Source organism: Erpetoichthys calabaricus, chromosome 13 (genome assembly GCF_900747795.2).
Source record: "Erpetoichthys calabaricus chromosome 13, fErpCal1.3, whole genome shotgun sequence".
NCBI classification, from domain to species: Eukaryota; Metazoa; Chordata; class Cladistia; order Polypteriformes; family Polypteridae; genus Erpetoichthys; species Erpetoichthys calabaricus.
The window spans coordinates 82,246,397-82,259,956 of NC_041406.2; the positions used below are offsets into that span (position 1 = coordinate 82,246,397).

At 38.0% G+C, this 13,560-nt stretch overlaps 1 protein-coding gene across 1 annotated transcript in view; it reads right to left on the reverse strand.

The window, feature by feature from the left end:
* The window catches only part of dgkb (diacylglycerol kinase, beta), a 696,992-nt gene that overhangs the window by 466,562 nt on the left and 216,870 nt on the right, over nt 1-13,560 (reverse strand). Inside the window, exon 9 of the mRNA XM_028817172.2 lies at nt 1,653-1,772. Coding sequence (XP_028673005.1) covers nt 1,653-1,772 — 120 coding nt within the window. The remainder of the gene's footprint in view (nt 1-1,652; nt 1,773-13,560) is intronic.

Here is a 13,560-nt window from a genome sequence, read left to right on the forward strand (position 1 = left end):
GAACTCTCAAAAAATTATAATGGCCTGAGACTTTGTGTTTTAAAAGCAGACCTGGATAGGTCTAACATCTAATACTGCAAAAATAATTACAAAGTTTTTAATGGATCAGAACTTACCAAACCCATGGAGGTTTTTAAATCCTAACGTAGGAGCATATTCCTTCTTCTCACAAGTTTACCATTGTTACACAAGAATTAATTATTTCTTCCTTTAACAATAACTTTTTCCCCATTATCAAATCTTGTAACTACAACACTATTGTTACCTCTGACCCCTCTGATCATGGAGCTTAAATTATTATACCCTACACATTCATCTCACACTCATGTCCCCCCGTCATTAGCTGATAAGAACTGTATAGAATTCATATTCAAGCAATTTAATTATTTTCTAGAGACAAATGCATCCTCTAGAGGTCTCTGCAAGAATACTCTGGGAAACTCTGAAGGCATTTTTAAGAGGCCAGATTATTTCATGTCTTTCTCACAAAAATAAATTGGAAACCAAGAAGGTATCTGAGTTAATCAGTGAAATTACCAGAATAGATCTATTAAGCCAGTGTGTAACTGATGTCCTCTACTATTTGAAATTGGAAAAAATGAAATTCTTACTCAGAGGGTCTGTTCAGAACTTTTTAAAAGTATGGCAGGATCTAATCAGTAACATTTTAGAATAAGCTTCTATATCAAGGAAAAGGATACTCTTCCTTCCTTGCTGCTTTTTAAGATTTGCTTTGTTGGTTTGCTCTCCACTCTTTCTTTTGGATAAAGGTTTAATTTTGGTTTGATTTGTAATGATTGTTATTTGCTTTTAATTAAAATCAATTGATGAAAAAAGAATTTATTTAGTGTTGTACATTCACCATGTAACATTTTTTCTAATGTTGTATGGACTCTAGGTCATACTGATATACGGTATTTAGATATAGTATCACCTCCAGATATTAAATGCTTCATATATTTCACCCAGTGAAAATTAATTAGCACAAGATTCTTCCTGAAATAATGCATGCAATGATGCTTAATTTCAAGCATCGACATTCTGGACATCCAACACGTACAGACTTTGTTGATGTTTAATTGTTCATGGAAAAATAGGTTCTGCTGACCCATACCTAATCTATTACATGTCTGCTACATGCCACCACCCTTCATTTATTAAGATTCATTCCACATTGATAAGATTTTCTTCTTTTGCCAATATCAATGAATAGCCAGATCTTATTTAAGAAATGTTCTACCATAATGGAATTCTGCAGCCAATCTCTTAACAGTGGCAGATGAAGGGGACTGGTCTTAGTACACATTGACTCTGTAAGAATGAATATCAGAAGGCATATTGTTCTTTAGCATTAGCAATAAGACATTTTATGATAGCACAATGCTTGATATTCAGGTTTTTGGCACACACATTGACTTAGTCCTGAAGTAACATCCATACACTGTGAATCACACCTTGTTAACTGACATATTTTCATACACAGATGTCAATCTTTGACAACTTAAAACACAAAACCACATTATTATCTCTATCAGATTTCATCTTTAATGTGTTTGATCACATACTGCAAGATTAAAAATTATCAAAACAATGAATCATTATAGATTATTAGAAGATTCTGGTATTAATTACAACTTAGCAGAAAAACATACCGACTCCAATCCAAGCAAAACAAGAAGGGGAATTGTAGTCATCCCGCCTTGTATCCATTCTTCTAAGGACACTGTGCCATCACGGTCATAATCTATCTCCTCCATCATTTCACGAAGAATCTAAAAATAGGAGAGGTGATTTTTTTTTTCAAAGTTTTTATTACTAATAAAATCACACCATATCAAACAAGATGCCTTGAGCATGGAAAAGATGCTATATAAATAAAATGAATTCTTCTTCTTCTTATTATTATTACATTAAACTCAAAGGTACAAAATACAGAATTTGAGTAAATTAACATATGTTTAAACATTATTCAATATTTAACATTGCACTTCTACCCAAAAGTCAAAATTAAAAGTTAAAATCCTTCATACATTTAAGGAGCATCACTCACATATTTTTTATGATTGCTCACGAAAACACACAAATTTTCAACAAAATTAAACTATAAAAAGTATTTAAATGAAATCAACTATAACCCGATTTATGAATTATGGCAGTTCTGAAGGCAAAAGGGGGTCCAACCTGGTCCTAGTTCTGTAGTACTTCATATACCCTCAAAATTCAACAACATTGTCAATAAGTACCATATGCGCTGGACAACTAAAACAAGAATGTTCTCTACAACGTCACTTCAATGCTACATACTGTCAGTAGAAGAAGCCTTGTTTTCCAGTGTCATTTAGATATGCTATACTTTACCAAACTTTATCCTCTAGTGACCCAACAACTCAACAACATCTGTAGCCAAACCTCCCTACATATATTAACTGTCAATTGTTAATATATATATAAAAAATTCTTTATATACAGTAATCCCTCCTCCATCGCGGGGGTTGCGTTCCAGAGCCACCCGCGAAATAAGAAAATCCGCGAAGTAGAAACCATATGTTTATATGGTTATTTTTATATTGTCATGCTTGGGTCACAGATTTGCGCAGAAACACAGGAGGTTGTAGAGAGACAGGAACGTTATTCAAACACTGCAAACAAACATTTGTCTCTTTTTCAAAAGTTTAAACTGTGCTCCATGACAAGACAGAGATGACAGTTCTGTCTCACAATTAAAAGAATGCAAACATATCTTCCTCTTCAAAGGAAACAGAGAGTAAAGCAAACAAATCAATAGGGCTGTTTGGCTCTTAAGTATGCGAAGCACCACCGGGACAAAGCTGTTGAAGGCGGCAGCTCACACCCCCTCCGTCAGGAGCAGGGAGAGAGAGAGAGAGACAAAGTCAAAAATCAATACGTGCCCTTTGAGCTTTTAAGTATGCGAAGCACCATGCAGCATACTTAAAAGCTGCACACAGAAGGTAGCAACGTGAAGATAATCTTTCAGCATTTTTAGACGAGCGTCCCTATCGTCTAGGTGTGCGAACAGCCCCCCTGCTCACACCCCCTACGTCAGGATCACAGATAGTCAGCGCAAGAGAGAGAGAAAGAAAAGTAAGTTGGGTAGCTTCTCAGCCATCTGCCAATAGCGTCCCTTGTATGAAATCAACTGGGCAAACCAACTGAGGAAGCATGTACCAGAAATTAAAAGACCCATTGTCCGCAGAAATCCGCGAACCAGCAAAAAATCCGCGATATATATTTAAATATGCTTACATATAAAATCCGCGATAGAGTGAAGCCGCGAAAGGCGAAGCGCGATATAGCGAGGGATCACTGTATACACTGCCTGGCCAAAAAAAAAGTCGCCACCTGGATTTAACTAAGCAAATAGGTACGAGCCTCCTATTGGATAATTACTGCATGGGCGATTTATCTTTCAGCTGGCAACAAGTTATTTAACCCCAATGGTGCAATGAGTTGCTTCTCATTTCTTAAACAACCATGTCAAAAGACACATCTCGTGGTCGTGGAAAAGATGTTAGTCTGTTTGAGAAGGGTCAAATCATTGGCATGCATCAAGCAGAGAAAACAACTAAGGAGATTGCAGAAACTTCTAAAATTGGGTTAAGAACTGTCCAACGCATTATTAAAAACTGGAAGGATAGTGGGGACCCATCGTCTTCGAGGAAGAAATGTGGCCAGAAAAAAATCCTGAATGATCGTGATTGGCGATCACTTAAACGTTTGGTGAAATCAAATCGAAGAAAAACAACAGTTTAACTCAGGTCTATGTTTAATAGTGAAATTAAGAGCATTTCCACACACACAATGCGAAGGGAGCTCAAGGGATTGGGACTGAACAGCTGTGTAGCCGTAAGAAAACCACAAATCAGTGAGGCAAACCGGGAAAAAAAGGCTTCAATTTGCTAGGGAGCATAAAGATTGGACTCTGGAGCAATGGAAGAAGGTCAATGTGTCTGAGTCCAGATTTACCCTGTTCCACAGTGATGGGCGCATCAGGGTAAGAAGAGGCAGATGAAGTGATGCACCCATCATGCCTAGTGCCTACTGTACAAGCCTGTGGGGGCAATGCTATGATCTGGGGTTGCTGCAGTTGGTCAGGTCTAGGTTCAGCAACAGTATGTGCTCCAAGAATGACGTCAGCTGACTACCTGAATATACTGAATGACCAGGTTATTCCATCAATGGATTTTTTCTTCCCTGATGGCACAGGCATATTCCAAGATGACAATGCCAGGATTCATCGGGCTCAAATTGTGAAAGAGTGGTTCAGGGAGCATAAGACATCATTTTCACACATGGATTGGCCACCACAGAGTCCAGACCTTAACCCCATTGAGAATCTTTGGGATGTGCTGAAGAAGGCTTTGCGCAGCGGTCAGACTCTACCATCATCAATGCAAGATCTTGGTGAAAAATTAATGCAACACTGGATGGAACTAAATCTTGTGACATTGCAGAAGCTTATCGAAACAAAGCCACAGCGAATGCGTGCCGTAATCAAAGCTAAAGGCGGTCCAACGAAATATTAGAGTGTGTGACCTTTTTTTTTGGTGGCGACTTTTTTTTTTTGGCCAGGCAGTGGCCAGGCACTTTCTATATTAAGTTAGAAAGTGTACTAAAGTGTACTAAAAAGTAAGAAATAAGTCTCTCATACATTACTCGTAAAATAAAAGGTGGGCGCTTTTGCTAAGATTTTAAGAAGTGTTTTTTGAATGTTGATTGATGAAAAGCACCTACGCTTTTATTTTATGAGTGATGTATGAGAGACTTATTTTTTACTTTTTAGTACACTTTTTAACTTAATATAAGTGGGGTTTTAAAAAAGTATTTTTGTATATATATATTATTTTCAGCTTTTTAGTCTTGGGTTTGTTTTAGTATAATTTTGTAATCAATATTTTTTAACACTTCCTTTATTAGTTCTATCCGTTACTAGCGCCATCTATTGGTGAAATTTTGAACTATTCTTCATATGAAAATTTCATTTCTTAACATGGATTACTTGATCAATAAGTGAAACTGATTATTGATTCATGTATTGTCATCGGAAGTGAGTAAGTGTGCAAAATTTCAAGTCATTTGGACATTAGGAAGTGGGTTAAATATCAATTACAAGATTTGTACTAGACAACAAACAAGTGAAGTTAAAATAAGCGTGGTAATAAAAAGAAACACAATTCCTGCAATCTATTTATATATCAGTGGCATCAGATGATTCTCAAAGACAAATACTATCTGCAAGCCTATTCTGTAATGTTTAGTTGCCTAATTTTGCTTAAAATCAACCACATTTAAAAAAATGTTAGCTTTGAAATTAGTAATAGCCATGGACCTTATGGAAAAGGATTGAAACCTCTACTTTAAAGAATATACAAATGTAGAATGCAGAGAACATTGTTTACTCAAACAACTTCTACCAAAGTCCTTTGCCCTATAGAATTTGAACCAGCTTCCTCACACTGATCAGCTCAGATTGGAAACAGAAAAATGAGTGACCTAGCCAGCTGAGCTAAAGGAATTTTCTTGTAATCAAGGAAAAACTTTTTTCTGGAGAGGTTCATGAGGTCCCAGAATTGTTTAAGGCAGCATATTCACATCCTAACTCTGTGACAGTCTTCTGTGTATGTTACTTATAATTATTTTCAGCCAAGTGTTTCATTTCTCTAACACTTAAGGGATGGCTTATACTAGAAACACAAAGACTTGGTCACTGCCAAGACTTGAGCCTGTAACCACGTTCTCATCTGTCTAGTCATGGGTATAGAAAGTAACATTCCTCCCATTATAAGGATTTTAAATATGTCCGGTGACTCTTTGCACAGTTTCCAATGCATTTTTGAGTTTGTTTTGGGTTTTGTTTGATCTTTGTTTTGAATTTGCTATAATGTTTAATATTTCCATCAGTCTGTGATGTAAGTATGCATTGTCATGGAACAGGCATTGTTGCCATTTATTTGGTTGCACATACTCACCCATAACAGTATGGGCATCATGTTAATGGCCATCACTGTAAAATGAAAAGTGGTGAAGAAAAATTGTTTGTTAAAGAAAAGACATTTATTTTGTTTTTTTACCATAGGGACTGACAAACTGAATTTCATAACGTACATTTCTTATTTTGTTTCAGTTATTAATCTTATCATGCCTCCTATTTCCCCTTAAACAACAGCCGTTTTATATGGTTTTGCTTGTTTGATCTCCATGTGCAGTGCCTGTAGCCTGATTTGTCATTTGGTTTCTAGGACTGTTCATCTCTCCTTAGTCTGTGTCTTATTAAATTTCTCTAGAGCTTTATTTGTTTAGTTTGTAACAGTGGCTTTTCAGCTCTTTATGCTGGGTCTGCAATTTTGTTGCCTTCTTTTTTATTAGTGATTGTATCCAGCATAGAGCGTTAGCTCCCTGGGAATGAGTTCTTTTGTAATTGCGGCATTGTACATAACCTGAATCTATATAGGTATGATATAAAAAGATGATAACCCTCCCTTGATGATACGGCGGTAAGAAATCATATAGGAGAAATAACAGCTTTGTTTAATGACGGCTTACGCTGCATAACAGATAAAGGAAACCAATGGCAAGAACCTAGTTCGGGAGTGGGGGCCCGATGTGTAGAGTCTGCTATTTTCGCCTTGCAGTGGAAGGAGTTTCAGGATTGGATGACATTATCTTCCATCCGTCCGTCGGCTTCAAAGGTGTTCCGGGCAATGTTCCAAGGCTTTATACTCTTTCTTCATGTGCAGGCCCCCACTTAGGTGAATCATGCCATTCCAAACAAGGCAAAAGAGGATACAGTTTCATGCTGACATTGACACACAAAAATAGCATATAATGGTCCTCAGTGTGTTTGCCCATTTCGCAGTTGTCTCTAACTGTCTTGTCTTATAGTGCTTGTCTAGCAGTTCTAATATGGTGAACCCCTGTGCTAAATCAGGCTCTGTGTCAACTGTGCATGTGAGTAGAAAAAGGCAAATTTATAAAATATATTTGCACATAGCACAGTGACATATTAAACTTGTACACTTATTACAGTGATTTAGCAACATCTTCTTGATTGGTGCCTGTCTGCTCAAGCTACTCGTTAGTTGTCATTTTCATGTTGGCAATGCTGCTAAAGAAAATCAAACTGGTGCTGCCTCGTCCTTCTTTGCCTGTTCAGCTACCCAAGCTCTTTTTTAAAAAGCTGTAGTGTTCCTTTGTTTTCCTGTACATTTCCTAATCCATCAGCTTAAGCAGCAACTTTTGATTCCTGTACTTTATGAGCAGCTTAATGATTTAACCTAGCAATAATTGACTTGTTTTCCTAATTTTAGTTTATTCTTACCATTGAATGTACTCTGATTAGGTTTTGATTACATTATCTTGCTTTTCCTGATTTGGTTTGACCTCTGCCACTATATTAAAATATCCAGCTGTCTTAAATGGAGGAAAAAATGCAAGCCTAGCTGAACTATTACACTCAAGAAGCTAAAGGAGATCATCTTCAGTGCCTCTCTCAATATAATAGACTCAGTTACTAATGCAATTACAACACATTTTAACTAGCCGACCAATTTACAAAAAAGTTTGAAAAATAAATGAGAAAATAGTATATAGCTGAATGGCAATGTAGTAAATCAGATTGAACACAGTAACATTCCTGGTTCAAAAGTCATCACTGACCAACTATGCAACCTTCAGTAAGCCACATAACATGCACATTTTGCATTTAAAGATACTTAAAATGATGTCTTTCTAATTTATAAATTATTTTGAGTAAAAATGTCAGAAGACGGACAAAATAATCAAAAAACAATAACTGATTTTATTTTTGTTTGTAAATAAATTTTACTCATTCATCCATCTTCCTAACCTATTCAGGGCTGAGTTGCAGTGCAACGAGCTTAACCAAGCAATTATAGGGTGCAAGGCAGAAACAAGCCCTGGACTGGGCGGCAGTCCATCGCAATATTAACACACACACATATACACACACACTAAGTCCAGTTTAACAATGCCAATTCAGCCAACTGGCATGTCTTTGAACTGTGGGAGAACATGCAAAGACTTCTGGTCACCGAGTGTCCCACATATCCAAGTTGGCGCCAGTGTACGTGTTGTCTTGCTCTCTGCTGTTATTACCTTTTGCTGTGTTCACTCTGTCTGCGCTGTGCCCTACTTGTTTTTGTATGTCTGCAATACACTATGACCGTCAGACCCTTATGGAGATACATTTCGTTGTTATTGAATCATGTGGTGGGTTTCTGGACAGTTGCTATTACAATACAATATATCTATCCATCCATCCATTTTCCAACCCGCTGTATCCAAACACAGGGTCACGGGGGTCTGCTGGAGTCAATCCCAGCCAACACAGGGCACAAGGCAGGGAACCAATCCCAGGCAGGGCGCTAACCCACCACAGGACCAATACAATACAATACAATTTATTTTTGTATTGCCCAAAATCACACAAGAAGTGCAGCAATGGACTTTAACAGGCCCTGCCTCTTGACAGCCCCCCAGCCTTGACTCTCTAAGAAGACAAGGAAAAACTCCCAAAAAAACCCTTCTAGGGAAAAAATGGAAGAAACCTTGGGAAAGGCAGATCAAAAAGAGACCCCTTTCTAGGTAGGTTGGGCGTAATGTGGATTTCAAAAAGAAGGGGGTCAATACAATACAATACACAGAACTGATTATTCTCTTTGTCCTCCTACTTGTTGCTACGCTTTACTCACAATCCTGTCAATAGGACTTATGCTGCTCATCATGCATCCAGCAGCACCAGAGGAAGCACCGTATGAAGTGCTGTGGTAAACAGAGTGGTGTTTTAGTGAGTATTAAGCTGAAACTGGATTCACTGTATGGATCATTCGACTCCCAGATCTGGGAAGATTGTGGCAAAAAGAATCTCTTTCTGATCCGGCAGTCCCTAGAACTTAGATATACTGGTCTTTGACCTGTAGCCATGGATCAACCGGTTGGATCTTTACGATGGTTCCCTGGATTCTTACAGCTTCACAGTGGTGGTAACTATGGTAACCTTCATCTACTGGGATCTTCACAACAGTTAATCAGCGATGGGTCCTTTATTAAATGGTGTTAGATCTCTACTGAAAAAAACTATTATTTTAAATGAAAATTTTGTCTTTCATGATTTGGACTTATTTCTGATATAGCTGAGTGAGAGTGACGTAAGACCTTTTTTTGAACTCCCAGGTCTATAGGCCATTGTGGAGGTCTAACTGTAGTTTTTAAGAATGTCGGTTATTACCTACTTTTGGCTTTGAAGTTCAATTGATTAAGGTGAATTTGCCTCATCCAGCTCTGTGTCATGGTGTACAAACCCTCCCAAATTCGTGTAAGGATTTTGTCCAAGAATTCGGATTTTTTGTCATTGATCATAATACTCTGTGATCATGGCGCTGTCCTAAACCTCTGGCCAGAGATTTTTTCCATCTTATGGAGTCTTTTGTTACAGGTCCCACTCATAAACATGGTCGTACCTTGGGCCTTGCATTTTCGTCAGGATTCTCTGTTTAAATCTTTGAAATGGATAATGGATATCTTTCTGACCACAGCTTTATTATATTTGATAGACAATTTACAGTACCTGCCTTTAGTGACTGTTCTTCAACGTTATTGGTTGCATAGCTTTAATTCCGTGACTTTTTTGTAATTCATATGAACCTATTTCTTTATCATCTAAGGCAGGGGTGTCGAACTCCAGGCCTGGGGCCTCATGTATAAATGGTTGCGTATTCCCGTTTCCACACTCAAATCGCGATATATAAATTCTAAACTTGGCATAAAGCCACGCACAGTTTCACGCTAGCTCAAACCCTGGCGTACGCAAGTTCTCCGCTCAGTTTTGCAAACTGGCGGAACCCAGCATCGAAGCAGTGCTTTTACTCCAGTGTGGTTTTCCTTTCTTTTTTAGATGCACAACCCTGACACGGCTTTATCAGATAAACTGAAATTAACCACACATTGTTTATTAGTTTAAGGCATCTGATTGTAATCAAACTGTAACAATATAATGGTCCACGGAATGGCCAAACTATTCCAAGTACCATAGCTGCTTTTGCGTTGTTACTGTCACTGCACCTTCTTCTTTCAGCCACTCCCGTTAGGGGTTGCCACAGCGGATCATCTTTTTCCATATTACTCTCACTGCACCACTCGGAGTATTTATATCACTGTATCTGAGTGTGGAATCACAGCTTTACAGCAACTGATCGGAAAGAGAATTATCGGTATACAACATCTAGCACATGCTGCCTCAGCCATGCTGCCTATTCGAACTGCTCTCATATGGCAAACGCTTTAGAGCCTTTCCTGTACTGACCTCGCGGTTCAGAAACCGTTTCATCCCAAGAACTATAAACGCAATCAGTCCATCAAGTGCTCCTTGTAGAACTGTTTGTACTTATAAGTACAATTACCTCACTGTAAACTTGCGATACAGTTATAATATTGCACAACCTGAGCCACTTTAGCGCGTATTTACATATGATGACAATATCATTTTTAAGATGAAATGCAGCAAAATATGTTTATTACATTATACAGATAAAATGTTAACTTCATTTAAATAGTCTATATTGTTAATAATTAAACATGTGAGGAGACAGTGTCGCAGCGCTAGTAAGGAGCTGGGGCCCCATTCATGGATTGTTCCTGCCTCACGCTGTATTCATGCTGGGGCTGGCGCAACAGTGGAAGGATAGATGGATAGAATAAATAAACATGCACTACAATGTTCCTTAAAAGTTTTGAAGAATCGGCGTTCTCAGCTTACAGATGGCTTTACATCTATTACAGAGCTGATTGTGTAGCGATTGGGTATTTGGAGAAAGAAAAGGAAGGACATGAATTGGGGGTTAGTACATTTGAAAGAGACAGTACTGCTGCAATAAATTATTTAATCTAAGGTAGCTCACGGCTCAGCAAGCATCTTGCATGAGGCAGGAACAATCTCTGGATGAGGCACCAGCTCGTTACTATCACGGCACCACCTTGTTCCCATGTTTAATATATTGTTTAATTCCTATCATCATGAAAATTATATCAAGTACACATCTCAGTATTTAAATTATTCAGAGAGCTGTAATAGCATGAATGTAATGGATTCTGTGTCCTGTCGGAGGAAGAGAAAGCCCTTTTAAGAAGCAGGTAGTGATTCACACACATAAAGCACATAGAAGAACACATACAAAACAAAGCATTTAACGTGCTACTTTAGTTACAATGGTATTTGAGAAACTAGTAAATTAAACGATTTTAAGATGAAGTTTATGATGTTCTACTTTAATGACAAAATAAACTATGTGATTAAAGTGGAAATTTTGAGATTAAAGTTGACATTTTTTTTCCCACTGTGTCCCTATTTTTTTTTCTTTTCTCTGTACCGTAATAAGCTTTCATATGACACTCAGACGGTGGGCCACGACTCACCTTTTCATGGAGACTTTGATATCTGACAGCTTCTTTTCTATTTCGGGCACTGTGCGACTTTGTGAACTTGAACTTTCGAGTTTCTCTGATACTCTATGTCACTCTATGTCACTCGATCAACTTCCTTTTGTTCTTTATACCACTGTTTAAACCAATAAATAGTACGTTTTTCCTTGCCTCCACTTTGTATTCGCTGAAACTCTATTTCCCCCCATGCTTTTGCCATTGCCTTTTCACGGAATGCTGAGCTTAAGGGCTATTTATATTGATTTGCATATTCAAAGAGGCATAATTCTGGGAGGATTTTGGGGGGTGGCAGCAGGCGTGTGTTACTTTTCATGCTGACCGGGATTTATGGAGCGGAAGAACATGGAAGTTGGCGAACGTACAGATTTATGCATCTGGATTTTTTTGTGAGTACGAACATTTCCGCTTTTGTCCACAATGTTTTAGTGTGAATTCGACGCACGCCATTAAGCATGAGCCCCTGGAGGGCCGCAGTGGCTGCAGGTTTTTATTCTGGCTTTTTTCCTAATAAGTGACCAGTTTTCACTGCTAATTAACTCATGTTCCCTTCATTTTAATAGTCTTGTCTTTAAGGATTCAGTCCTCTGAATTTATTCATTAAATGGCAGCCAAACAGAAATGAGACCTGAAACGAGCCAACAGATGACCAGCTAAACTGTGATTTCAAACTCCAACCAATCTCTTAATGAGAAGCTGATTCTTGCTGTTAATTGGCTTGTTGCTGCTCTCATTCTGCCACAGCAGACATTTCCAAAACTGTTGATTTTTCTGTTTTTTCTAAGAACGCCGTCAAAATATTTTGGTGACCTGAGAGATCAACCATCACCTTTCTTAATTTTCAGATATTGTGTGATGTGGCAGCTTGTTTTGTGTCTCATTATTGTTTGGCTGCTAATTAAGGAAAAAGAGACAACTAAGGGGGCTGAGTCAAGTTAATTAAAATTAAGGCAAAAGAAGTTAATTAGCAGCAAAAAAACTGGTCACTAATGAAGAAGATGGTTAGAATGAAAACCTGCAGCCACTGCAGCCCTCCAGGATTGGAGTTCGACACCTGTGATCTAAGGGAAGCATCTTCTCTGGACTTCAGCATTGATGAGCTTGTGAATCAATTCACATCTGCTTGTGTGGATATTTCAAATATTGTAGATCCCCTTAAAGAGAGGAATGTAAGCCAAGAAGACAGTGGCGACTTAATGACACTGCATGTTCTCTCAGAACAACATGTATGAAGGATTAGAGAAAGTGGAAAAAGGATCATTTCCCGGGTCTCCTTTGACATCTTCAAAGACTCCCTTGTTAATTATCAATAAGCTGTGAAGGCTGCAAGAATGTTTTTTTCTAATGTTATTGCGAGCAACTCTAACAATCTTTGAGTATTATTTAGTGTTGTTGATGCTGTGCTTAACCCATCTGGGGGTTCTGCAAATGCTGGGTCATCACTCTTTTGTGATGACTTTTTGTAATACTTTATCAGTATGATTGCTGATATTAGAGCTAAAATTGTGCCTTTTGCTCAGGATCCATCGGAGGGTGTCATCGACTCCGCTGCTTTTCATCATTTTCATCCAGTTTCAAGCATGATAAATGTTCTGTTGTTGGCAGCTGATTCTGCAAGGTGCGCAATGCAAATTTTATTGGACTTGAGCATCAGACACAATTGATCATGACATTCTAAATAATATTCTCAAACACTGGGTTGTCATTCTGGGTACTGCTCTTAAGTGGTTTGCGGATTCCTTCAAAGGCATGACTTTTTTGTACATGTTGGTAGTTCAATGTCTCCTACTGCTTCCGTAACCTATAGGGTACTCCAGGGATCTGTCTTATGTCTGTTCCTCTTCTCCTTATATATGTTACCATTCTGCTCTGTACTGAACAACTATAACATCCTGTATCATTGTTATGCTGATGATACCCAAATTTATTTTCCATTTATTTTGATGAAATGGAATTGGTGACAAAGCTTTTTAACTGCTTAGATAATATAAAATATTGAATGGCACTAAACTTCTTGAAGTTAAATGAGTCAAAAACCAAAGTCATTCTATTTGGTCAACCCACTGTTACCCAAAACATTACAAACAC